Raw genomic sequence first — 26,441 nt, forward strand, 5'->3', positions numbered from 1 at the left:
CAGGTGGGAAGCTGGGCAGAGCGGGGCCGTGCCACGCGTGCCCTGCTGCATCCACCCAAAGCCCCAAATGCTCTTCTGGGACGTGGCAGACAGCAGGGCTCCCACAAAGGTGATGTTCACCTGCATTTCGGTGTCTAACGAGACCTGGATGACAACACGTGGGCAGTGCCCAGTTCAGACACGGATGGTCTCAGACCACAGTACTTTTGGCTAAGCCTGGAGGGGAAGGGAGGGAGGGAGACCCAGCAGTCAGGACCAGGTCGGTGCAGATCTGGGGCTAAATCTCTGCTCTCTGCCACGTGGCTCACCCGCAAGGCTCAGCCAGCCCGATGAGAGGTTCAATTGGGGCTGGCACGGGGAGCCCCGGGTGCGCAGCATCCCCAGGAGGGTGGTGCCGAGGGACCAGGGAAATTGGAGGTGTCAAGGGTCATCCTGGGGTGCAGCCAGTGCTTTTTTTTTTTTTTTTTTTTTTTTTTTTCCAGGCTGACCTTTGTAACGGCCAGGGCAGTGGTTCTGGCTGCAAACAGGATTTGTGTTGCCGACTTGTTGAAATTGGGCATTTCTGATGGCTGCAAGGCAGCTCCCGAAGCTGGGGCTGCGTTACGAAACCGCGCGGCACAGACCCGGGAGCAGGTTGCGTCGGGGGAAATCTGCATTTTTGCACGGGAAAAAAAAAAAATTAAAAATTGTGGGTTTTGTTCGTTTGTTTGTTTTTAAGACCCTGAAGGGCTTTGCCAGGAAAGCTGGAGACACACACGCAGGAGCTGGGGCTGCAGACAAGCCGTCAGCCGGCGCTGTCTCCTCGCCGCTGCAGCAGCGGAGCTGGATGCTTCCTCCAGCTGCTCGTGGCTCCCAGGGGACAGGAGCCGTGGCCGTGGGGGTGGCACGGGTGTCACCACCCCCTGAGCTGCTCGTCCCCGCTGCGAAGGCATCCGGCTGTGTGCCGGGTCTGTCCGTCCGTCTGTCCGTCTGTCTGTCCCTCAGGTGGGGTCTGGGCTGGGAGCAGAGAGCCCCTGGGGGAGGAACATCCCATGGGGCTGGCCAAGGAGCACTTGGGGAGAGGGAGCAGGTTGGGGATCCCATGCCAGCCCCCAAAGGACCCAGGTCTCTGGAAAATCCCAGTCCAGGCCTCGGTGAGGGGGGACGAAGGGGTTAATCGCAGCCGAGGTGCTGCTTTCTCCTTTGGGCTGTTGAAACCTTTTTGTTTTCATGGGAAAAGGGTCGGAGGCAGCAGTGACCTGTTGCTAACCCCTAAATCTCCTTTCCCTGGGCAGGGGAGAGGCCTCGCTGCCTGCACCGGGCAGGGCTGGGCAGGGGCTGAGCCCCGAGTCCCTGCACCACGTCCCCGAGCCTGCAAAACCCTGGTGCCGGGGGGATTTGGGCAAGCTCTCCTGCAGACGGCGGGGCTGCTGCTTGTAAATCTGTTAAAATAAAGGCCGGGAGGAAAATGCAGTTTCCATGCTCTGCGTTAGGGCACCTCCAGCACCCCCCAGGGCATTGGCAGCCCCTGGGCAGCACCCTGGGGACAGGCAGGTCCTGTGTTCCCAGCCCAGGGCTAGCTGCGAGCACGGGGGTTTGTAGGATAAAACCTCTCTGGAAATGGGTTTTCCACACCCCAGCAGTGCTGCGGGTACTGAACCTGGCCATTGAACTGTGGTGGGGAGGGACGTGGATGGGCACTGGGTTCGTGGTTGGTGATGGTGGGGAGTTTGGTGGCACAGGGAAACGGTGCTGCTGCTGCTGGTGCTGCTGGTGCTGCTGCCAGTGCTACTGGTGCCACTGGTGCCACTGGTGCTGCAGGTGGCCACAGTGCCACCGTGGGTGGCAGCCACCCCCCTGCCCTGAAGGTTTTGCTCTGGGGTGGCCGTGGCCCCGCGCCGGGCACCGTCCCCTTCCCCTGGGGCACCGCATGCAGCCGGGGCTGGAGGAAGTGTGTGGGTGCTTTTGGGGACAATTTGTGGTGTTTTGGTGGCTCCAAGCCGGGGCACGCTGAGGGTTTGGAGCAGCTGCCCTGCTGGCAGAGCCCGAACTTGGCTCCAGCCCCATGGGGAGCTGTGGTCTCCCCACCAGCACCCCTGCAGAGCTCAGCCTGGTTTTGGGGCCGTGAGGCAGCAGCGCCCAGCCTGGGGGCAACGGGACCCCACCGGGGCCCCTGCCCACGTCCCCCTTCCCTCCCTGGAGCCCCCCCTTTCCCCCCCCGGGCCTGGTTTGCTCTCAGTCAGTGCCGGGGATCAGCCGCTGCCTTAATGCTGCTCCTGCTGACAGCTGGAGGCTGCTGCTGCCTGCGGGGGCTTTGCTCTCTGCGCCCCCCCTGCCACCGATGGGGGCCCCGGGGCTGCTCTGTGCCCCTCTGGGGGGCACCGGGGGTTGGGGGTGGCCGACCAGTCCCCACCAGTTAAATCAGCAAAGGGGCTGGGAGGTACTGGTGGAGGGGGGGGGGAACGGGAGCCGAGTGCAGCCCCAAGCCCTGCGCACCCACCGGGTGCCCCTGGGGGTGGGCTGCAGGGGGGCAGTGCCCGGCTGGGGACATGGGGGGGACACGGGACGGGGGGCTCTGCATGGGCTGTGCCGGTTCGTGGTGTTGCTGGTGTTGTTTTTCCCTCCTGGGGATGTCGGGGGGGGGGAGCCGGGGGGGGGCTTTGCCCCCTGCGCACCCCAAGCCTGGGACCACCGCCGGCTGCAAAGGCGCAAAGCGGGGAGGGGGCTGCGGGCAGCCCCGAGGTGGCAGCAGGAGGGCAGGAGCCCGGAGGACATCTGGCTCGTCCTTCTGCCAAGCCTCCTCCTCCTCTTCCTCCTCCTCCTCCTCCTCCTCCTCCTCCGCCCCCCCCGGCCCCGGCCGTGCCCGCATCCCAGCCTCCGGCCCCCAGCACCGCCGGCTCCCCCCGGCCCGTCCCGGGGCATGGCTACGGGGGGGCGGCCGGCATGAAGCCGAGGGGAGGGGGGGGGGAGCCCGTCCCCTCTGTCCTCCCCATCCCCCAAAAAAACCCAAAAAACACCTGCTGGCATCGGGCGAGCTCGGGCCCCCCCTCCCGTGCGCACCCACCCCTCTCCCGCTCCCTCCTTCCTCCGCTCCCATCCCTGCCGCAGCTGCAGAGCTTCCTCCTCCTCCTCCTCCTCCTCCTCTTCCAAGGACGAGTCCGGGACCGACGGGCGGCCGCTGGACCCCCCCTCCGACCCCCCGGCCCACCGGCTCCCCACCCTACATCCCACCCCATCCCTTCCCCTTCCCCTTCCCCCGCGCATCCCGCAGCCGGGCCGGGCGCACCGGGGACCGCTCCTGCCCCCGGGGGCTGCCCCGTGCCGGGGGGGGGGGCCCTGGGAGCCGTGCCCCGGCCCCGGGACGTGCAGCCCCCCCCGGAGGTGCGGGGCATGTAGGCAGCCGGAGCAGCGCTGGTCCCGTAAGTACCGGGCGGGTTGGGGGCGGCCGAGCCCCCCGACGGGCTCCGCTGCCAGCGGGAGGAACTTTTGGGGGGGAGTCGGGTGGGATTTTATTCGGGGGGGGGGCTGCTTGGGTTGTTTCCCAACCCGTCCCCTCTGCTCCAGCATCCCCACGTCCCGGGGTGAGGATGAAAATTAAGCTTGGGTTGTTTTTAAGGAGGGTGGGAGGGTGGGAGGGAGCCCCCCACCCAAAAAAATAAATAAATAAAGGCCCCCCCCTTGGTGCCCCCAGCCCCGTCCCCCCGGCACCTTGCGTAACGCAGCGGGAGGAGGACGCTGGGGGTTTATTTTGGGTTAATCCAGCTTCGACCTTTCCTGAGCTGCGTTTGGGTGCGTGCGGGTGTGGGGTCCGCCGGGACCCTGCCCGCAACTGGTGCCCGGTGAGGAGGAGGAGGAGGAAGGTGATGAGGAGGAAGGTGATGAGGAGGAAGGTGATGAGGAGGAAGGTGATGCTGGGTGCTGGAGGATGAAGGTTGAAAGGAGACGGCGCTCGCCGCTGGCTGCCGCCGCTTCTCCCCCCCCCAACAATCCCCAGGTCTCCAGCCAAGAGTTGGTTTTGGGGAGGTTTTGGGGAGGTTTGGGGGAGGTTTTAGGGAGGTTTTGCTGCTTTTCCTCTTTCGGGGGGCTCCGTTGAGGTCCCTGGGCAGCACCAAGCCCGGTTCCCACCCCCAGCAGTGCCCCGAGCATCCATCCCCGCCAGGGTCCGCTTCCTTCTGTCCTTTCCATCCCCTCCCCTGCCCGCGCTGTCCCTTCCCTGTGGTTTTCAGGCTCGGAGGCTTTTTTTTTGGGATAAGGTTTCTCTTCCTCGGGAGGTGCTTTGCGTTTCGGGGTTTTATTTCTCCCCTCCCTGAGGTCAAAATATCTGCAGGAGCTCTGCCCTGGCTGCGCTGGGGCTCGGAGCAGGGGAGGGAGGGATGGGGGAAGGAGCTTTAAAACCAGGAGCAAACTTTCCCTGTTGCATTAAAATAACATTTCGGGAGGTGGAGGAAGGTGAGGGCTGGAGCAGTGCCTGGAGCAGGTTTCTGCGAGCGCTTGGCTTCTCGGGTGAAGCTGCGCAGAGGAAAGCTGCCAGAAACACCCCAAAAGCACCAAAAAGCCACGGAGCGGCCCCGTTGGTGTCCTGTCATCCCCGGGGAGGCTGCAGGGAGGTGGCATTGCTGTGCCCCAGGTGCACGGTGACCAGAGGAGCCAGCGGGGTTCAGCAAGTGTCCTGGGGCACCAAGCAGGACGTGCCAAGTCATCCTCCTCCTCCTCTGCCTCCAGCAGCCTTCCTGTGTTCTCCTTCTCCCCCCAGATCCCATTTTCCCACCCCCCCCAGAAGAAGAAGAAGCTGTGGGGCACCGTGCTGGCTGCTCCCCAGCTCCTCCCTGCGCTTTGCAGCCCAAACCCGGACATTTTGGAGCGGGGCTGGCCCCGACCTGAGCCCCACCAGCTGCCCGAGGGGCTCGGCTGGCCTCGAGCCCCCGCCAGCCTCCTCTGAAGCCACAGCGGGCTCGATGCTGCACCCCACTGCTGCTCCGACCCCAGCCCCGCAGCCCCAGCCCCTCCACGCTGGCTCCCTGGCAAGGATGGGGATTTATTCCCCCGGTGATCTGAGCGGCGGCTCAACACGGTTCTGTGCCTGTGCCCACCTCCTGTCCCTGCAGTCATCACCGTGCTCTGAGAGCGAGGGCCAGGGGCTCGCTTTTGGTCCATTTTCCCCAAATCCGTCCCCATTCGGAGCCTGGCTGGGAGCAGCCCCTTTGCAGGCAGCACCTGGCTTTGCAGGAGGGTTTTTTTGGAGCCTGTGTGCGGATAAACCGGTGCCGGAGGAGTCCCCCCGAGCCCAGGTGTGAGGAAGAGGAGGAGGATTTGCAACCCGGCCGTCCCGTGCTGGCCGGGGATGGGAGAAGCGCCAGGGCTGGAGGAAGGAGCCTGATCAGCCACCGCGAGGGCCCGGGGTATATTTAAACGTCCTTGAGGAAGAATCAGCCGGGCAAAGCCGCTGGGAGGGCGGCTCTGTTTGTTTTGGGTGGCGTGCTGCTCCCCTTCCTCCCCGCTCGGGTAGCCGGTGCCGGATTCCCGATGAATTATTTATCTCGGGACTAAAAATACCCGGGAATGGCGGCGAGGAGCGGGCGGCGCGGGCCAGCCCGGCCGTGCCGTAGTGTGGGACAGTGCCAACATGAGTCACCGGCCGCCCTGCCCGGCCAAGGGGCCGCGGCCATCGCCTTGGCGTCGTGGCTGCCGCGGTGCGGGGCGGCGGGAGGAGGGCCGGGAGGGCAGGGAGCACCCCCGGGTGCCGTGGGGTAGGGTGCCGGGGGTGGCCGTGCCCCTGCCCCCCAGCTGATGCCCACGCTGCGATGCCGGGTCCTGGCATCAGGGCGCACTCCTTGGGGTCGTTTTGTGGGTTTCTGTCCCAAATGCCGGCGGTGTTTTTGGCACCGAGGGAGTTGTGTGCTGAGGGGCTGAGCATCGGCACGGCGCGGAGGGGTCCCCAGGGCAGCCCGCACCCCGAATCCAACCTCGGGCTGTGCCGAGGGCTCGTTAAGCAGCAGTGGCTTTTAATTGCCAGTGACGATTCCGAGCGCCAGCTGGCAGCTGGCACCTCGCTGCACGCAGTGACACCGGGCCATGGCCAGCACCACCGTGGCCGGTGGTGGCCCTGGGGCAACAGGGCTTGGGGGTGGAGGGGAGTCGGCGTTCCCTGCAGCTTTTAATTGTAGGGTGAGCTCCAGCACAGGGGAGCAGCGCCGTGCACATCCCCGGGGGGACGTCACCCCCTGGCACAGGCTGGCGTGTTGGATGCGCTGGGGTGGCAGGCGCTGCAGAGCCCTGAGGCAGGGCTCCGTGTGGCTGAATCCTCCCACAAGGGCACCTTTCGGGTGGCTCCCAGCTCCCCTGGCTGCTCGGCCACCTCGCACAGCCCCGGGGCCAGGGGGAGAGAAGGGCACCTGCAGGGCACGCGTGGTGCAGGGGGGCTCCTGCCCCAGTGAAGCAGCTGTGGCTGGTGGGAAGGGGTCACTACCAGCCCTGGAGAGCCAAAAATCACTTATTGCATTGCTGGCGGGCAGCTAAAGGTGATTTATTTTTTTTTTTCTCCCCTCTATAAGCGCTGCTCTCACCCTGCGTGCTCAACCTGGGTGCCAGCACGGCCGAAGCTGGTGGAGGAGGCGCTGATGGGGGAATTTGGTGCTTGCAGGCACCAGGCAGGCAGGCAGCCTCCCCGGCAGCAGCATGGAGCTGGTGGGGGCTTGGGGCAGGAGCCAAGGGGCTCTTTCTGCCTGTCCCCAGCCCCGCTGCACCTCGAGCCCCTTTGGCTGGCCGGGGAGCTGCTCTGCGCTGCAGAGGAGGGTGCGGAGGGGGACGCCAGCTTTCAGCCCTTAAATATTTCAGGTGCCTGTCAGCTGCGGAGGGAGGCATGAAGGAGCAACCAGCTCCTCCTGCCACCTCTAGCTCCTGCCACCTCTTGCCAAGGGGGCAAGAAAAAGCACCCTGACAGTGGTAGCCTGCAGGGGAAGGAGGGCAGTGGGGCTGGAAGGGGACGGAGGTGGTGGGGTGGGGATGTTAGGGGGTGGGAAGCAGGGACCAGATGGGAAGGATTTGTGGGGATGTGGCACTGGGCACCAGCACCCCCAAAGGGGCTGAGCTGGGGGGTGCAGCCCTGTGCTCACCCCTGCACCGCATCCAGCCTCCGAAGGATGAGGGTCCCCTCGTTTATGGGGGTCACCCCCCCTGGGGTGGCGCACAGAGGGGGGGTCTGGGCGAGCAGGGGTCCTGGCGGAGGGCTGGATGCGAGGGGCTGTGTCCGTCTCTGCAGGGACGCGGCGGTGGACATGGGCAGAGCGCCGGCACCCGCTCTGCTACTGTCGCTGGTGCTGGGCTGCTCGGCCGCCTTCAGCGACGTCCTGCTGCCCGGCCCCGAGGAGCCAGTGGTCAACGTGGCCGTGGTGTTCGGGGGCACGTCCTACCCGCTGCACATCCGCTCCCGCCTGAGCCCCCAGAGCTTCCTGGACATGCCCCTGGAGATCCACCCCATCACCGTCATCGTCAACGACACCAACCCCAGCAGCCTCCTCACCCACATCTGCAGCGTCCTGGCCAGCCACAAGATCCACGGCATCGTCTTCGAGGACAACGTCGGCACGGAGGCGGTGGCCCAGATCCTTGACTTCGTCTCCTCCCAGACCCAGGTCCCCGTCATCAGCATCAGCGGGGGGTCTGCGGTGGTCCTCACCCCGAAGGTGAGGCTTTCACCGGGGTTGTTCCCCGGGGGGTGACTCCCTGGCTTTCCAGGCAGGATTTGGCTCATCCCCCTCTCATCCCCTCCCTGGGTGCTTGTCCTGTACCCGGCACCTGGGGGGGGGTCCTGGTGCTGGTTCATGGCATCAGCAGCTCAGAGGGATCCCAGCTGTGCTCTTCAGGGCAGGGGCAAACATCTGGCCACCCCCCCCAAGCTGTTTAGGGGTTGCTTTTGTGCTCTGGGGTCTAAACCCCCTGGGTGTCCCCTCTGCACCTCTGCCTGCACCAGGCTCCCCAGGTAGGTGGCAGTGCGTGACGTGGCTTTGCAGTAGGCTGGTGTCCTGCAGCTATCCTTGAGGGGGTTTAAGGGGTGATGCCCCCACTCCCCAGCCCCCTCTGGGCACATCTGTGGCTTCAAAGGAAAAAAAAATCTGGAGGTGGAGGCGGTCTGCGTGGCGAAACGCCGCTGCCTGCTCGTGACCTTCTGCAAATGCCATTCGCTGCATCATTTAAGACAGAATCAGCTCAATTAAGATTTGCTAATGAGAGGCCAGATGGCCGCGGAGGTGGGGCGGGCAATGGGAGGTGACTGCAGGTAGTGGGGCGGGAGCTGCTCCCCGGCACGATGCGGGAAGTGCCCGGCCTCTGCTGGACACCCCTGGATGGGTTTTGGCCAACAACCCGGGAAGACTTGGCCCTGAGCAGTGGGGTGGTCACGGCTCGGCGGATCCCGTGGGGATGAACTGGTCCCATTTTGGGTGTCCCCCACCCCACGGACCCCACTGTCCCATAGCTCCTCCAGCTCTCCATGGGGGTCCACAAGGGCGCCGTGGTGCCAAGCACCCCCTGCCCCCTCCTTGTCCCGCAGGAGCCCGGCTCGGCCTTCCTGCAGCTGGGCGTCTCCATCGAGCAGCAGATCCAGGTGATCTTCAAGGTGCTGGAGGAATACGACTGGGGCTCCTTCGCCGTCATCACCAGCCTCTACCCGGGCTACAACATCTTCCTGGACGTCATCCGCGCCTTCACGGACGCCAGCTACTTCGGCTGGGAGCTGCAGGAGGTGCTCACCTTCGAGATGAGCCAGGAGCGCAGCGGCTCCAGGACGCAGCGGCTCCTGCGGCAGCTGGACGCCCAGGTGCTCATCGCCTACTGCTCGCGGGACGAGGCCGAGTTCCTCTTCTCCATGGCCGAGCAGGCCGGCCTCGTGGGGCCGGGCTACGTCTGGATCGTGCCCAGCCTGACGGTGGGCAATATGGAGCTGCCGCCCGCCTCCTTCCCCGTCGGCCTCATCAGCGTGGTGACGGAGAGCTGGAAGCTCAGCCTGCGGCAGAAGGTGCGGGACGGGGTGGCCATCATCGCCATGGGGGCGGCCAGCTTCTTCCGAGCCCACGGCTTCCTCCCGGACGTGGGGAGGGATTGCCGGGCACCCGCCGGCACCGTGGCCAACAGCAGCTTCTACCGGTGAGGCCCGGGGGGCTCGGCGTGGTGGGGGGGATGTGGGGAGACGGAGGAGGGGAGGGGAAGGGGAAGGAAGGGCGATGGAGCTGGTGGGCAGTGGGGTGGTGGTGGTGGTGCCTCTCGGCTTGGTGTCTTCTCCTGCGTCTCGGAGCAGCTCTTGGCTTCTCCTGTGCAGCTTCAGAAGCCCACGGGGCAGGGGGCCAGGAGGGGTTTAAAGCTCTTTGAGGGCTCCTTTGGGGGCTGCAGTGTCAGCAGCCGTGCTTCTGCCCCTCCTCACCCCGCAGCGGTCCGCCCTCATCGCCTCCTCGCAGGCAGGGCTGTCCCGGTCCCCCCCACTGCTCAGAGGCTAAAGCGGGGCTCCTCTCCCAGCCCCACATCTCCTCCTGGTGTTTTTGGGACCCAGGACCCCGGCTGGAGGCAGGGGGAGCCGGGGCCGTGCGGGCTGCGGGGCTCGGGCTCACCGTGCGCCGTGTCCCCACCAGGCACCTCCTCAACGTGACGTGGGAGCACCGCGACTTCTCCTTCAACGAGGGCGGCCACCTGGTGCGGCCAACCATGGTGGTCATCTCGCTCAACCAGCACCGGCTCTGGGAGATGGTAGGAGCCCGGGGGCCGGGCACGGGCTGGGACCCCCCCCAAAACACACACCGGGTTGAACCATGCAAGCTCCACGGCTGACACCAGGGCTCTTTTGGTGTTGTCCCTGCCAAATGGGGGCCCTGCAGATCCCCCAGCCCCGGCGCATGCCCCTGGCTTTGTCCCCGCAGTATTTTCTCCCTGCAGATGCATTTTCTCCCCCCCCATGAGCCTCCCCGTGCAGCATCGTGCACCCCGAGGTGCCCGGCACTTCCCAGCCCCCTGGCCCCCACCCCGCTGAGGTCCCTCAGTGCTCTGCCATGCCCGGTGCCTCTGGCCGTGCAAATGCTTAGACCCAAAACAAGCTTTCTACAGGTGTTTTATTTTTTTATTTTTTTATTTTTTTATTTTTTTCCAGTTTAAAACAATTTTGGGTGAAATTTGGCCTTTTTTGCGCTCTGGTGCTGACGTAACCCCAAGAAAAAAACCCTCAGCCTGTGGACACCGGTGTAAAGAACCAGAGCAGGGGGGAGCTGGGCTTGGGCTCACCATGGCTGAGCCCGAACTTAACAATGCTGTGGGGTGGGGGACGAGCCCCGAGGGCACGGGGACCCCCCCATGTCCCCCCTGGTGATGATGTCCTCTCGCCCGGGGCAGGTGGGGAAATGGGAGCACGGCATCATCCACATGAAGTACCCGGTGTGGCCCCGCTACGGCGCCTTCCTGCAGCCCGTGGTGGACAACCGGCACCTGACGGTGGCCACGCTGGAGGAGCGGCCCTTCGTCATCGTGGAGAACACCGACCCCAGCACCGGCGTCTGCGTGCGCAACACCGTGCCCTGCCGCAAGCAGACCAACACCTCCGCCAGGTGAGCTGGGCTGGTGGCCCTGTCCCCGCCACCCCACGGGACACGGGCAGGGGCTGGGAAGGTGCAGGCTTCAGCTGGGACAGGGCTGGAGGCAGGGCAGGAGGGGGCCCCGCTGCCTGCCTGGTGCTGGGAAAGACTCCGTGCTTACCCACTGGGGGCTGGGGGAGACCATCAGTGTCTCCTCCTTCTCCTTCTCCTTCTCCTTCTCCTTCTCCTTCTCCTTCTCCTTCTCCTTCTCCTTCTCCTTCTCCTTCTCCTTCTCCTTCTCCTTCTCCTTCTCCTTCTCCTTCTCCTTCTCCTTCTCCTTCTCCTTCTCCTTCTCCTTCTCCTTCTCCTTCTCCTTCTCCTTCTCCTTCTCCTTCTCCTTCTCCTTCTCCTTCTCCTTCTCCTTCTCCTTCCCCTTCCCCTTCCCCTTCCCCTTCCCCTTCCCCTTCCCCTTCCCCTTCCCCTTCCCCTTCCCCTTCCCCTTCCCCTTCCCCTTACCCCTTCCCCTTCCCTTTCCCCTTCTCCTTCCCCTTCCCCGCTTGCTCCTGCTCCTCCTCTTCCCCGTTCCCCTTTCCCTGTTTCCCTGTTTCCCAGTTTCCCTTTCCCTTTCCCTGTTTCCCTTTCCCTTTCCCTTTCCCTTTCCCTTTTCCTCCTTCCCCTCTCCCTTCTTCCCCTTTCTCCCTTCCCCATTCCCCCTTTCCTATTCCCTTTCCCCATTATCCCTTTTCTCTTTCTTCTCTCCCCTTTCTTTCTCTTCCCAATTCTTCTTTTCCCTTTCCACTTTTTCCCCTCCCCTTTTTTCTCCTTTCATCTTTTCCACCTTTTGCTGCTTTCCCCTTATTCCCCTTTCCTCTTTCCGTGGGGACCCGGACCCACATTTTCTCACTGCACTTTCAGCGGCGATGGCCTGGCGGACCCCTACACCAAGCTGTGCTGCAAGGGCTTCTGCATCGACATCCTGAAGAAGCTGGCCAAGGCGGTGAAGTTCTCCTACGACCTCTACCTGGTGACCAACGGCAAGCACGGCAAGATCGTCCGCGGGGTGTGGAACGGCATGATCGGGGAGGTAGGGGGGCACGGGGCATCTCCTCCTCCTCCTCCTCCTCCTCCTCCTCCTCCTGCCCTGAGCTCTCCCTGCCCTCCCCAGGTGTATTACCGGCGTGCCGACATGGCCATCGGCTCCCTCACCATCAACGAGGAGCGCTCCGAGATCGTCGACTTCTCCGTGCCCTTCGTGGAGACCGGCATCAGCGTGATGGTGGCCAGGAGCAACGGCACCGTCTCGCCCTCCGCCTTCCTCGGTGAGCGCAGGCGGGCTGACCCCAGTCCTCCCGCAGGGGCGGGTGGGAAATGTTGCTGAGTTTTAATCATTTCGGCAAAAAAAAAAAATCCTGTTTGCGAGCCACAGGGGAAGGCTGCGGTGCTGGCGTCGGGGCTTTCTCCTCCTCTTGCCCAAGTAATCCCGTTAGTATGGAGATGGGGGCAGGGAGTGGGTTTTCCTCGTAGTTATTCACACGGCAGAGGAAGGATGAAGGTTTGGGGTCAGAGGAGCCGGGGGTTTGCTGGCAGAGCCCTGCTTGGGGACCCGAGCCCCCTGCTGCCCTTGCCAGAGCCAACCTAAACTGGGAAGTCCCAGCCACTGGGGCTAAAACTTCCCGTGAGTTTTAAACGAGCAGAACTGCAGCCTAGGGAGGAGAGGAGAGCGGCCAAGGTCACCACGAAATTCAGGCTGGAAACCTGGGGGGGGTCCTTGAGGCTTTCCATGGGGGCACAGAGACAAGAGCCCAGCCTGGCCGGAGCGGGGCCGGGCTCCTGCTGGGAACACGGCGGAGGACAGGGGTGGCCCTGATCATGCGCCCCCCACATCCCCTGTTGAGCCTGGGGGCAGTGCAGGGGGTAGGTAACCTCTGATCCCATGGGAAACCCCCACGGATGGCCCCAGAGGTGAGCAGCATCCCACGAGCATCCCCCTGCCAATGGTATTCCAGCATGTCCCCCTCGCAGCATCCCCCGTCCCTCTCGGCTCACCGAGGATCTGCTCGGTGATATTCGGGAGATCGAGCCCAGGCTTTTGGGGAGGGCTCCAGGGTGTCCCTATGGGGATATGGGGCCACGTCCCGGGACCGATGGGGACCCCGCTGCCCTTTGCAGAGCCCTACAGCCCGGCCGTGTGGGTGATGATGTTCGTCATGTGCCTCACCGTGGTGGCCGTCACCGTCTTCGTGTTCGAGTACTTCAGCCCCGTCGGCTACAACCAGAACCTCACCAGCGGCAAAAGTGAGAGGGGGGGAGGCGGCCGTGGGGTGGGGGGGACGCGTCCCCGGCCGTGCTGACGCCTGTCCCCTCCGTCCCCCATCCCCGCCAGGGCCGGGCGGTCCCTCCTTCACCATCGGCAAGTCGGTGTGGCTGCTGTGGGCCCTGGTCTTCAACAACTCGGTGCCCATCGAGAACCCCAAGGGCACCACCAGCAAGATCATGGTGCTGGTCTGGGCCTTCTTCGCCGTCATCTTCCTCGCCAGCTACACGGCCAACCTGGCCGCCTTCATGATCCAGGAGCAGTACATCGACACCGTGTCGGGGCTGAGCGACAGGAAGGTGGGGGTGCACGCTTCTCCCCCCGGGTCCTCCCCCAAAAATTAAGGTTATCTGGGTGGGGACACCTTCCCCCGGCGAGGTGGGGGCGCATTGTTGCGCCAGCCTGGTTGTGCGTGGGTGGGAGGAGGGGTGGGTGGCTTTGGGGACGTGGTGGGGACACGGGGGGACCTGGTGGGGCCATGGGGGGACTTGGGGGGGATTAGGGGGACACAGTCCCCGTGTGACGGAGCTGCTGGGCTCCGTGCTGCAGTTCCAGAAGCCGCAGGAGCAGTACCCCCCCTTCCGCTTTGGCACCGTCCCCAACGGCAGCACGGAGAGGAACATCCGCAGCAACTACCCCGACATGCACACCCACATGGTGAAGTACAACCAGCGCTCCGTGGAGGACGCCCTCACCAGCCTCAAGATGGGGTACGGCCCCCCCCGGGCTGGGGTGGGGGTCCCCTGGGTGAAGCACAGCTCCGTATGGCTCCCCATGGCACGGGGCGATCCTCCCGGGGGGGGCATGGCTTCTGAAATGGGGTCGGCCCCTCCAAGGGAGCTCTCCAAGACAGGGTATGGCTCCATAAAGCGTGCCCAAATGGGATATACCCCCCAAAAGAGTGTACAACCCCATGCAGAGGGCATAGAGCTCCCTACAGCCCCCCCCCCCCCCCAATAGGATGTGTCCACCCCAGATTGGGCTCCTCACCCCCAGATGGGTTTTTGGCTCCCCAAGCTGGGCTTAAGACCCCCCCAAAAAGTGCCTCATCCACTCCCGCTGGGTCACAGCCACCCGAAAGAGGCACAGCTCCCCAAAAAGGGGTCTGCACCCCCCTTACAAGACCCCCCCTCACCCGTCCCTCCCGGCGGCGGGCAGGAAGCTGGACGCCTTCATCTACGACGCGGCCGTGCTCAACTACATGGCGGGCAAGGACGAGGGCTGCAAGCTGGTGACCATCGGCTCGGGGAAGGTGTTCGCCACCACCGGCTACGGCATCGCCCTGCAGAAGGACTCGCGCTGGAAGCGGGCCATCGACCTGGCCCTGCTGCAGTTCCTGGGAGATGGTGGGGTGCCCGGGGCAGCTTCTCGGGGGTCCCGTGCTCTGTGGGTCATTGGAGGGTGGTCCCAAGGGGCTGGGGGGAGGCGGGTTGCACCTTCGAGGTGGCTTTAAACCAGGCTGTGGTTCTCCAGTTGGGCGGGTGGGGGTTAACCCCTCGGGGGTCTTCTCGCAGGCTGGAAAATCCCAAATGGCCATATCCAAATCGGAGGGGCTGGGATGTGGGGAGGGGACAGGGCACGGCTGGTACAAGGGACAAATGAGACGGCAGAAATCCTGGAGGACCCAGGGGATGCTCAGGCTGAGGGCTGAGCCGAGAGCATCTCCAGTGGGTTTGGGGGGATTTTTATCCTCCGGGGGCTGCGCTGGGTACCCGCGGTGGGTTTTCACCCCCCTGTGGCTCTGCCCGGCCTTAGGGGAGACCCAGAAGCTGGAGACGGTGTGGCTGTCGGGGATCTGCCAGAACGAGAAGAACGAGGTGATGAGCAGCAAGCTGGACATCGACAACATGGCCGGGGTCTTCTACATGCTGCTGGTGGCCATGGGGCTCAGCCTGCTGGTCTTCGCCTGGGAGCACCTCGTCTACTGGAAGCTGCGGCACAACGTCCCCAAATCCCACAAGCTCGACTTCCTCCTGGCCATCAGCAGGGTGCGTGCCCCCTGCCCCGGTGGTGCTGGGGATGGCAGGGAGGGGACACTGGGGAGGGGACACCGGGGAGGGGATACCAGGGAGGGGACATCGCATCGGGGCTTTGGTCTCTGCTGGCTTTTCGGTGCCTGGGGTGGTGCTGGGTGGGCGGTGGGGGACAGGAGCCACCCCGAGGTGGGGCAGGGGGCTCACATGGAGATCTTGGCTTTGCCTTCACCCAATCGACCCATCTCAGGCCAGCTCCTGGCTCTTCCCATCCCACCCAAACGACTTCTCGTGCTGGGGATGTTTGCATGGCTTGGAGGGCTGCTGACGGTGCGCGGTCGCTGCTCTCCCCGCAGGGCATTTACAGCTGCTTCAGCGGGGTGCAGACCCTGCCCAGCCCCGGGCGGGCGCCCACGCCCGACGTGACGGCGAGCTCGGCCCAAGCCAACGTGCTGAAGATGCTGCAGGCCGCCAAGGACATGGTGTCGACGGCCAGCGTGGGCGGCTCGCTGGAGCACGCCACGCGCACCATCGAGGACTGGAGCAGCCGCAGCGAGCACCTCCAGACCACCTTCTCGCTCAGGACACCCCAGCTCGTGGTGCAGAACAGCACCGGCACCCACCGGGGCCTCTCCTCCGGCCCGGCCCCCGCCGAGAGGCTGGGCAGAGCCCATGCTGCCAAGGGGGCCCCCCCGGGGCTCCCCCTGCCCATCCCCGTGGACTCGCGGCTGCCCGGGGAGGAGAAGCGGAGGGCAGCGAGCGAGCGCGTCCCCCGTGTCCTTCACCCCCTGAAGTTTCGGGGGGGCTGTGCCGGGGACAAAGCCCCCCGGGGCTGCGTGGTGGGCAGCTTGCCTCATCTCCTGGCGAAGACGGCGCCGGAAGAGGATTTTGGGGAGCACACGGTGATGGGGAACCACATCGGTGCCCCCATCGGCACCCCGACACCGCCCAGGGAGCTCCCGCTGCCGGACATCTACAGGGAGCACAAGCGGGGGGACCGGCTGCCCAACACCCCCCTGCTCTACGTGGATGGGGGACACCAAGGCTCGGGGACAGTGCCCCGGCTGCTCCCCACCTTGGAGACGAGGAGGGAGGTGGGAAACCCTTCCCTGCCCCCCGCCTGTGCCCACAGCTCCTTCCCGAAAGCCGCCAGGACTTGCAGAGCGGAGCGGGAGCATCCGAGCCACCGGGCGAGCTCGGCCAGGGCGTCCTGGGAGCGGGGCGAGAAGCACCGAGCCACGGCGCCGCGACGCTGCGGCACCCACCAACCCACCGCCCGCACCGACATCCCCGACCTCTTCCCCGAAGCCGAGGCCGCCCACAGCTGCGGCCCCCACTGCCCCGAGGCCGCCGGGCGGCTGGTGGGGCCAGGCCGGGCGCTGAGCTCGCCCGTGGCACGGCTGCCGTCGTACCGGGAAGCGTGCCGGCAAAAGCCCCGCGGCACCGCGTGCGTGCCCTACGCCTACGTGGACTCGTGCGCTCACCTTCCCCTCTATTTAGGGCACCTCTCCCGTGGGTCCCCGCCACCCCGCGAGCACCTTGGGGTGCTGGGGGGCGGCCGGGGCTCGGGGCGCTGGGACGGAGCCTGCAGAGGCTGGGGGAGGCGCGGGGAGCCGGGCTTTCTGCGGGCGGTGGGGCCGGAGAGGCTGGCGGCTCGCGGGGTGACGAGCCCCTGCGCCGGCGGGTCCTGGCGGCGGGTCTCCAGCCTGGAGTCGGAGGTGTGAGGGGGGACGCGGGGGCTGTGCGGGCCGTGCTTGCTCCCCTCCTCTCCAGGGGGAGGAAAGCAAAGTGCCCCTTGCTTGGCTTCCCTGTGGGTGAGCTGGTGGCTCCTGGCTGGGCTGTGGCACGGTGCTCCTCCCGGGGATGTGCTCGAGCACCCCGGGGTCCTCCACTGCTGGCAGCGGGATGCTCCAAGCCGGGTCCGTGCCCTCTGGGGGCTGGGGGAGCCTCCTCGGGGCCGGACTGGGTTGGCCCCGCAGGCAGGGCTGGCCGGGGACGCCGAACTCATCGCTGCTGCGTTTCCGTCATGTTTTGGCTCATCCAAGGGACTCAAAGCTCCACGTCTAGGTCATTAAAGAGACATTTTAAACCGGCTGGGGACCCTTCTTCCATCGCTGGCCGTGAGCCCCGTGCTGCCCTTGGCTTTGTCCCCCCAGCCTCAGCAATGCTCGAGGTCCTGAGCCCCAGTCCCGCTCGTGTCCCCGTGCCCGGCTGGCACCACTGCCCCCGGGCGCAGGCTGGGAGAGCACCCACAGAGCAAGATCTGGGGGAAATGTCCTTAATTCCGTTTCCAACCTGCTGGTTTCAGCCCTCATTACCAGCACAGCGGGTCCAAGGTGTCCCACAGGGCCACCACCCCTGGGTCCCCCCAGGCTCGCTCCTCCTTCCCTTGCCCCATCCCAACGCAGCCGGCCGGGTGGCTGCTGGGCAAGGGCACCAAAGGGGTGGCTGCCAAGCCCCACAGAGGTCAGGAGAGGCCTGAACGCTCCTTGCCCGGGGATAGAAGCATTGGCAAGGCCTGCCTGTCCGTCCATCTGTCCGTCCATCCATCCGTCCATCTGGCTGGGGCGAAACCCAGGCAGTGTCCCACCTCCCCCCCACCCCGCAACCTGGCTGCCATCGCGCGCCGGCGCTGACACTTTAATTCCCGTTACTTATTTATCACTGCAATTGTCTCTTAATTGCTTTGGCAGCCCCTCCGAAGGCCGCTCAGGGAGGGAGGAAGGTGGTGATGGAAAACTAAAGGTGATAAATGAATGAAGCTGGTGGGGGGAGCCTTCCCGTGCCACCCCTGCCCATGGCACCACTTTGCATGGGGCAGCTCCGGCCAGGCTGCTCCCCACCCGGCTCCAAGTGCCCTGGGGAGTTTTCCCCCAAATTGTGGCTTTCTGGCCCAAAAATCCAGCACAGAGCATGGCAACTTCAGCTGGGCTGAGCGGGGTCCGAGGTGGAGCCTGAGCAGGGTTTGGGGGCTGTAGGAAAAAAACAGAGCGGAAAAGGGGCTGGAAAAAAAAATCCTCAACCCACATTTTATATTAATTAGTTATATCCCCGGTGACTCAGCAGAAGCCAAATGGATTCGCCTCATGTTTTATTGAAGGGCTTTGCTGCGGGAGGCGGAGGGCAGCGAGGGATGGAGCACCCCGGGGTGCTGCCAGGGGAGGTGACCCGGGGGTGGGTGCCCACAGGGCTCACGGCTGGACCCGGGGTCGGGCAACCAGGGCCAGGGGCTCCCCCATGTGCCCCCAGCACCCTGGTCCCCCCCCCCATGGTGGAGGCATTTGCATATCTAATTTAGATGCTAATTGGGATGGGAAAAGCTGCTTTTCTGGGGGTAACTCGGGGTGCTGATGGGAGAGGAGCAGCCCCAAGGTTGGTCGGCGGCGGCTCTGGGCTGTCCAAAGCAGAAGTTGGGTATTTAATGCTTAGCAGCCTCCGAGCTGTGCTATTTCTTCCCGGCGAGATGGGCTAATCAATCACTTTTTAATTTGGCCGCCTCTGGCACCCGCGCTGCCCCGGGCTGCCATCCGTGTGCGCCCTGGGCGAGGAAACCGCTGCCGGCGGCGCTGCTGGCACCGCGCCCCCCGGCACCCACCCTGCTCAGCCCCTGCCTCTGCCAGCCCCGGCATCGCCACGTCCACGGGAGCTGCCCCAAGGCGCCCACCCCCAGCTATTCCATTAGGAATGGTTTTCCCTAAAATCGGGAATCTGCAGCCAGAAAAGGAGAAGGGGCCGGGAAGGTGTCAGTCCCACACGGGGACGGTGCAGCCACCACAGCCACCCCGAGGCGAGGTGCTGCGCCTCGGTGAGGTCGAAGCCCTGCCCCAGCCCCTTCTCAGCCTCCAGGTTTTTATTTCCCCGTCCGTGGCCGTCGCTCCCTGAAGTGCCACAAAAGCCCGACTCCATCCCCGCCGCCACTTTGGCTCCAGATTTACAGCCCGAGCCCCAAAATCCTCCGCTGCTTGTGAGGTCCTCGGAGAGAAGCACGGCAGAAAGCGTTTATTTCCATCATAAAGCTGCGTTTTAATATTTTAACATAAATCAAGCCGCGCTTTATGGCGATAATAAATTTGTTGGCAGAAACTGCCTTCGCCGCCCGAGGCAGCCGAGCGATTCAATTTGTTTGGTTTTAAGTGTACGGAGATGTAATTGAGAAGGGGAAAGTGCAGATGTTTTAATTGAGTTTGCAGCCACCAGCCCGAGCGGCGGGAGGCTAATGGGGAAGCAGAGGTGAGGTCTCCATTAGCCTCTCCGCTTGCCATTTCTCCTTGGCTCGTGGCCCCATCCGTCACAGGAGCCCCCCTGGGAGCCGCTGCCCGGCGAGGAGGGGAAGGAAAGAGGCGAGGCAGAGCTGGGTGTAGTGTGTGCGTTTTATTGGGTTTAATCCCTTTTTTTTTCTGAAAACCGATTACAGTCGGGACAAGCACGGCGTGAGAACCTGCGAGGATGAATCGGTGGTGTCAGGAACAGGCAAATCAAACCAGGTTTGCTGCTGCTCGGTGAGAGGAGGGAGCTCGCGCCCGGCCCCCAGCCCCTCCTCTGCTGAGCCGCCCCCTGCCCGCTTCCCCCCCGTTGTTTTTAAGGCATTGCTGTCACATTTGGGGTGAAAAATTGAGTTTCTCTCCCTTCATCACCCCAATTCCTCGGACAGATGGGGTTTGCTGCTGCGTGAGGGCTGCAGGCATCTGGGAATATTCTGGGTTACGGATCCAGGAACCTCTCGTGCGCCTCAGAGCTCTCCAGGCAAGGTGCCACGGCAGAGCAGAGCTGGTCACCTAGGCCAGGGCAGAGAAGGCACGTCTGGGCTCGTGAGACCATGAGATGGGACGACCAGCTCCTGGGAGGAGGCTAGGAGAGGGTGTGCAGGGCCGGGAGGTCTCAGCCCAGCCCCTGCACGTGGAGGCTGCTGGAAAAAGCGGCAGGAGGGAAGGGGAGGCTGCGGGCAGCCCTGAGCGGGGACAGGAGGATGAGTGGAGGCGCAGTAACAGCAGTGAGGGATGCGCCCCTGCTCTGGCTGGCACTGAAATGGGGCAGCAAGGACCTCAAACGGGCACTCAGAGGGCTGAGGCTGAGCTGAATGAAAGGACAGGAGGCTGAGGGGGGATAGGGAAAGCCTCGGCCCCCTGCATCAACCCACACCCGGTCTCCTTGGCATCACATCCCTCCCGCTGGCTGCGCCCACTGCAGCTGCACCAGGAGAAGCGGGGGGGCTCAGCTCAGCGTGCCCCAGCCATCGGGGTGCCTGTGATGGGCTCAGATCCAGCAGCCGAGGCTCTGCAAGAGCAGGGGAGCGAGCAGGGGAAGGGGGCAGTGGCAGACGCCTGCCCCACGCCCCGCAGGGTGCCCCCAGCCCAGCTGCCCCCTGGTTTTGCTCTCCAAACACCCCAGCCGAGGCAGCAGCCACCTGTGAAGCTACGTGTCGTGGAGCCACGCGTTCATCTGGCAGCGAGGATGCCCCATCAGCCTCCCCGCAGCACCTGGGGATGTTTAAATTCGCCAGCAAGGGCTGCCAAGGGCTGTTTTGGATGGAGCTGGAGCAGAGAGAAGCAGGCCCCCTGCATCCTCTCCAAGCAGCTTGGCAAGGACACAGGCGCAGCGCTGGGGCTCGAGAGGCGGAGGGCTCTGCTGTAAAAACCATCGAGTGTTTTTGTACAGCTCCAGGTACTTGCATAGTCCCCCGGGAGGAGCACTTCAGGTCATATGGAAAGGAGAAAGTCCTACTTGAAAACGGAGCTTGATTAAAAAGAGCTGCAGTTCAAAGCTTGCTCCTAGCTAGCGGTGACACTCAATGCTGCAGCAAGTGCAGAGGGCAGGAGGAGAGGATGTAAGGGACATGCACCTGGCTTTGAACCTGCTTTAAGAAGGGCAGAGGAGAAAAAAAGGATTTAAAATATTCCAGGTGAAAACTTTAAGTTCTTCCTTTTGTTACAAAAACCCCTCGGATCTTTGCCTGAGAGCCTCCCACCCCCGAAGCGGTGCTGGCTGTGGCCGCGTGGTGCTGCAGTGACTGACAGATGCCTCAGAAGTGCCTGGAAAGATGCACTGATCACCTCCAGCACCGCCTGGCTAAGGAAAGGGGCAGCCCGACACACACACAGAGGCACCTGGGGGCTCAGCAAACCCAGCTAAGCCGAGCAGGACCAGCCAAAACCCACCCCAACCCCGTGCAGAAGAGAGATGGGATTTGGGACCGATTTAGGACCAGTTCATTTGCCCTCCCCTGTAAGGCCTGGGAGCTCAGCTCCCGCAGGGAGGAGGCAGAGCTGAGCCACGGCACTGCCTTCCCCTGCTGGCACCCGCCTGCTCCCTTGAGTTAACACCCACCTCGTTTCAAGGCTAATTACCCAGCACAGGAGGCTGGGAATGCAGCCGTGTGCACAGCCAGAGCTCTCGCAGGTAACGCCTGGCAGCACGGGGTAATTAGCACCTTCCCAGCCCGCACAAACCCTGACCACTGCCGTCAGGGTCTGGCCTCTTGCACCAGCCCGGTATGAAACGGGAAAAGGTTTTGCCAGCTGAAGTCAGCGGGCAGCAAGGCCGCGAAGCCACAGCCCTGCGGGCACGCCTCCGCAGGGCTCGGGCTGCCACAGCAAAGAGCAGGGTGAGAAGTGTGAGAGTAAACTCCGAGCCTGGAGAAATCCAGCTCTGAGAGATCCCAGATCCTGGGCAACTCGTGGTGTTCCTTCCCCAGAGCACAACCAGGTTAATGCCTCCGGAAAAAGAAAGTGTAACAGAGCACAGGGCCCTTCGCTTCGAGCTAGGGCTGTGCCCACCCTGATTTCCTTCCCCTCCCCTCAGCTCCCCGGGTTTTGGGGACTCCTCTCCCCCACCCTCCCGCTGGTTCTGTGCGCAGCGGGTCCCTGCCTTCGGGAGCAAGGAGCAGAGCTGATGGCTGCAGCGAGCAGCCCCGGCTGCCTCTCCCCCCGTGCCGAAACCCGCAGCACCAGGGGAGCGCCCCCGGCGATGCTCAAACGGAGCCGAAGGCGGCGATGGGCTGAGAACCAGGGGGACGAGGCTGAGCCCTCTCCACCCACACGGGGGGAGGAAAAGGCCGTGTCCAGGCGGGACCCGCACCGCCACGCCGACAGCCTGGAGGAAAAGTTTCCCCTCCACGCCACCTCTTCCCCTCCAGTCCCAGCGGGGTCGCGGCCTCTGGAAGCCGAGAGGGAGAGCGCCGACCCCCGTCAGAGCTTGGCCTCGCTCAGCACGATGTTGGCAGTCACAAAGACAAAGCAGGAGAAGCCCCAGGTGAGCACGAAGACTATCCAGAAGGTGTGGCGGAACGGGGAGAGGTGCTTGTTCACCGTCCCGCTGCCGAAGACCAGCTGCGTGTCCTTGCGGCTGCAGTAGGCGAGGCAGGCGGGGATGAGGTACTGGATCCCGTTCCCGGCGTAGGCACCCGTGATCCCCACCAGGGACTCCAGGTCGTGGGTGCAGAAAGCCACCAGCACCGGGGGGACGAGCGTGATGGCCGGGAAGACGATCCTGTCCACCACCCAGGGGTAGGTGCCCCCTTCCCGGTGGAAAAGGGTCTTCCAGTTGTTGCGCAGGGTGACGGCGATGATGGGGAAGTTGGTGCTGATGGTGAAGACGGGGAAGAGGCCCAGGAAGTAGCGGATGAAGGCGACGCCGACGATGTCGCAGTTGGTGAAGTTGAGGGTGTACATGTCCATCAGGGTGTCGTTGCGGAAGCAGTAAATGGCGGTGAAGGACAGGAGGCTGTAGAAAGCCAGGATCAGGACGTAGTCCAGCAGCACCAGCTTGTTGACGTGCCTCTTCTTGGAGATGGGCGTGACGAGGGAGGGCAGCGAGTGCTGGCACATGAAGGAGTAGACGCACACCCCGAAGAGGTTGCGGATGCCCGACAGCTGGGCCATGGAGGGGTGGCCTTCAGCCTGGCCTCGGCTGATGCGGATGAGGGCCAGAATGATCATGAGGATGAAGGCTGGAGAGACAGAGAGAAGGTTTGGGGTCAAGCCCAGCCCCGTGCTGCCCCCAGCCCCCCTCCCGGCAGCACCTTGGCCTTGGCCCCGGCTCTCGCCCTGCTCCTTGTGTCTGGGGAATGGGGGACGACAAAGGCAAGGAGCGCAGGAACTGTCAGCACATCAGGGAACAGGCTCAGGGCCTTTTGGCAGGCATCTCCCTCCCCCGGGACTCCCACTCCCCCCCCAGCAGCAAATAATTGCTCGGGGTCCCTCAGATGTGTAACACGAACATTGCCGGGACCACTGCCCTCTTCCTCCACGACCCCAAGGGTGCTTTGCTCTGCACCTTGGCTAAATATCCCCATTTAAAAAGCACCTCAGATGTCTGAGCTTTGACCTCTAAAGGAAGAGAAGGCTAAGCCTGGCTGCAGAGCCGAGCCCAGCAATATTTCTACACGCTTACAACCAGACCAACGCTTCCAAGCCCTCACCCACGAGCGCAGGCAGGTGCAGGGGAGCAGCAGCCATGCAGAGCTGTCCCGTCCCTGCGATCTGTCAGGCACGACAGCGCCAGAGCTAGCCAGCCATCGCCCAGGCAGGAGGAACAGGCTGGCTGTAGCTAATCCCAGGGTGGCACAGCCAGTCTGGAAGGGACTAAAACAGCACCGAAAAGCTGCTATTAAAATTCATCGCTTCTCGGCACGAAGTCTGCTCCTCTACCCTTCACTCGTGTCAGGGAAGAGCCTAACAGCGTTTCGCAGAGCTTATCACAAAAAGCTCCGTGCCAGGGGCACAACGAGTGGAGGTGGTTGGGCCGATACCCTGATTTACTCTGCTGCTGGGAACGCCAGCCAGCAGCAGTTATCGCTGGACCATTATCCCTAGCACGGCACATAAAACCCGCAGAAAGCCAATTCTGGCACCGGAGAAATCACATCCACCTGGGAAGGATGATCAGGGGCTGGAGTTAAAAAGGAGCAGGGGAGCAAGCTGCCTGGCAGGGCAGCAAGCAGCCAGATTTACAGCCCGACGCTGGCGCTGGATGGGCCAGGGTGGCTCGCGCAGAGCCGTCTGCTGCGCTGGGGTAAGGCCTCGGAGCCCGGCCGTGAATTATCAGGTAATGAGAGAAATAACAAACCGCTGACACCGGTATTATGCATGGCTTTCAACATCATAAATAAAAACAGAGGAATTAAACGGAGCAGCAGGCAGCTGTGTGGCCATAGGAGGCAGGCCAGCGGTACCCAGCGCAGGGTGACAAGGACACGCGCTCCGTGCCCAGGAGCAGCCTGCCTGCTGCGGGCAGCTGAGGCAGGAAAACTCGCCAGGAACGGGGCTAGAAGTGAGTTGCAGACCTGTTGGTGCTCGCTGCCTCCATCCCCTGCGAGGCCGGGTTCACCACAACCCAGCATCACCTCCCCAGCACCCCCACCCCTCGCTGGCTCCTCTCTCAGCAGTTCCCCTCCACCTTCCCACAGCAGCCCCGTGCTAAGCACTTACCAACCACCCCGTTTTCTCTCTTACTGCCCAAGGAAACCTCTCACTTCCAGCTGTTTCCCAGCAGCAGGACAAGCCTCTCCACAAACCCAGGGCTGGTGGTTGACAGCCGACCCATTCCTTCACAGCTCCGGGAGAGCCAGCCCAGCCCAGGAGCGCTGAGCACCATTTCCAGCCCCAGCAGCAGGCACAGAGGGCTGCAGAGAGCAGCAATTCACTGCTCGGGGTGCCTGCGATTCCCCTCGCCTTCACTCAAGGCAGCGAGAGGCACACAGTGGGCACAGGCAGTGCTGGTGTCTTCCCCTGCTCCCCATTGCCCTCACCAGAGGAGACTCGTGCCAGGCGCACCAGCCAGAGCAAGGCAGCCCTAAGAGACATGGCACAGGCTCCGAGGAAGGGAAGGTGCCCTGAGAAGAAGGCAAAGCGGGCTGGGCAGCTCCGGATGCACGCTGACACCTCCCTCTCCCCACCTGGGAGGCTCCTCTCAGAGCTCCCCTCTGCCCCGGCATGGTTTTGGTATGAAGCACTGACAGACGGGGTTCCCAGTGGATTCCCCAAATGATGAGCCAAAACCTATCATTTCAGAAGCTAGAACTCCTATACACTTTGGTTTTATTTCCTTACAGACTTCATCCAGAGATTAAACCCACCAGAAATTAAAGTTCTGAGGAGCGACAAGCCAACACGGAGATCCCAGCCAGTGCTGTTTCCAGCGAGGCAAGCTGTGCTCCCCCTGCCCACTGCTGCTCTGCAGATGCACTGCCCTTCAGAAAGATGGTGCAGGGAGGACTGGATGTGTCCCCCGTCCGATTGCAGCCCCGTGCTGGCAGCAGCCCTGCCCTGGGGGCTGTTTTCTCGCTGCCTGCAGCAGGTGAGCCTCTCGCCTCGCTCCTGGAACCAGAGAGTTAAAGCATTTGCATGCTAGATTTATCTGCCTGTCCCTGGGAGGAGGCAAGCCCAAAATGAAACTCTGAAACCTAGTTATGCCGGATGATAAATCAGGATGAAAAGAAGCTGGCAGGCTGTGACTGACAGGCAGCAAGAGGCAGCGCAGGACCCTGCAGGCACACAAAGCTCCCGCTCCCATCCTCCTCTACCCGCACAGCGGGCTGAAGGACTCACACCACAATATTTCGTGGCACCTGCAGGTGCCACATCAACTGTCCAGCAGCTGCTTTGCCAGCAAGAACCCCTGCGAAGTCAGACACGGGGTCATCAAAGAGCCTCAGCCTGCTCTGTACGCACAGAAGGGAGCAGGCGAGCACCACGCCGCAGGGATGAGCCCTTCAGGCACCGCGGCCACCAGCAGCCAGGGCCACAAAGCAAGGCTGCTACGGACTGCTAGGAGGTTCCCCAAAAGCTTTGTTTTGATCCACGTTTTGTACAGTCCCTAAAAAGCAATCGAGGGCTTTGCCTGCCCTGATTTACAAGGTGTTAGACCCGCTCCAAGCCCACGCACCGCGGAGAAGCTCTGCAGCCAGCAAGGCTCAGAGGACACCGCTCGTCTCATCCGCCCTCCCCTGGAGCTCTGAGCATCCTTTGAGCTGAAGGATGAAAATGAGACTGTGGGTGGAAAAAAAAGGGGGACACAAAGCAAAAATTGTGATGCATCTCATCACCACTGACCAGTCACATCCCCTGCAGCCCCCTGCTCTAGCTGTAAGGAGATGTTGTCTTTTCCTCCGAGATGAGCAGCCCTTGCAGACTGCTACTGCCACCTGTCCTGCTTGACTCAGGAGATGATTCAGAGACAGGGCAGCTCTGCCATGGTTCTTGCAGGTGGAAGAATGAATATGAATGAGAACACATCCAAATACCAGCACGCCGAGAAAATATGGGAGCCTGGGGATATTAAAAATACAGTTTGGTGAGCTTTGACAGAAGCATAACAGAGCTCAGAGAGAAGCAGTGGAGGTAATCTGCCCATTCCACGTTTATGGATAGTTTTGCAGAGTCAGAACAAACAGCTTTGTAAATGCTAAGTGCTGTCTCATAGATGAGCTTCATCTCTCTGCAGAAAGGCTACTGCAAGAAAAAAAAACTCCAAGAATAAAACAGTTCCCACCCCGGTAGGTTCCCGAGGAACTGGTGCTCGAGATGAGTTTCTGGCTTAGCTCTCCCTACACCCCAGGCAAAACACGATGCTCTGGAGATGTTTCAGCTGGTGGCCCACCTCTGCCTCTCCATTAGCACGCAGAAGTAA

General features: G+C 63.2%; 2 protein-coding genes across 5 annotated transcripts in view; one reads left to right on the plus strand and one right to left on the minus strand.

Annotated features, from left to right (window-relative positions):
• Positions 1 to 7,209: 7,209 nt before the first annotated feature.
• GRIN2C (glutamate ionotropic receptor NMDA type subunit 2C) lies at positions 7,210 to 16,540 on the plus strand (the record flags this gene model as incomplete). The annotated part of the gene is given in 13 exon segments (XM_084298216.1): positions 7,210 to 7,231; positions 7,234 to 7,661; positions 8,528 to 9,120; positions 9,600 to 9,714; positions 10,351 to 10,562; positions 11,445 to 11,613; positions 11,695 to 11,848; positions 12,699 to 12,824; positions 12,913 to 13,142; positions 13,393 to 13,553; positions 14,002 to 14,189; positions 14,599 to 14,831; positions 15,173 to 16,540. Coding segments are annotated over 13 exon segments (3,999 nt in total).
• Positions 16,541 to 19,396: 2,856 nt separating this feature from the next.
• TMEM104 (transmembrane protein 104) overlaps positions 19,397 to 26,441 on the minus strand; it is a 41,855-nt gene continuing 34,810 nt past the window's right edge. For all 4 annotated transcript variants that reach the window (XM_084298629.1, XM_084298627.1, XM_084298628.1 and 1 more), the window contains one exon: positions 19,397 to 22,761. In XM_084298629.1, coding sequence (XP_084154755.1) covers positions 22,001 to 22,761 — 761 coding nt within the window. In that variant the 3' untranslated portion in view covers positions 19,397 to 22,000. The remainder of the gene's footprint in view (positions 22,762 to 26,441) is intronic.

The sequence above is a fragment of the Netta rufina genome (genome assembly GCF_964035555.1).
Source record: "Netta rufina genome assembly, chromosome: 19".
Classification (NCBI taxonomy): Eukaryota; Metazoa; Chordata; class Aves; order Anseriformes; family Anatidae; genus Netta; species Netta rufina.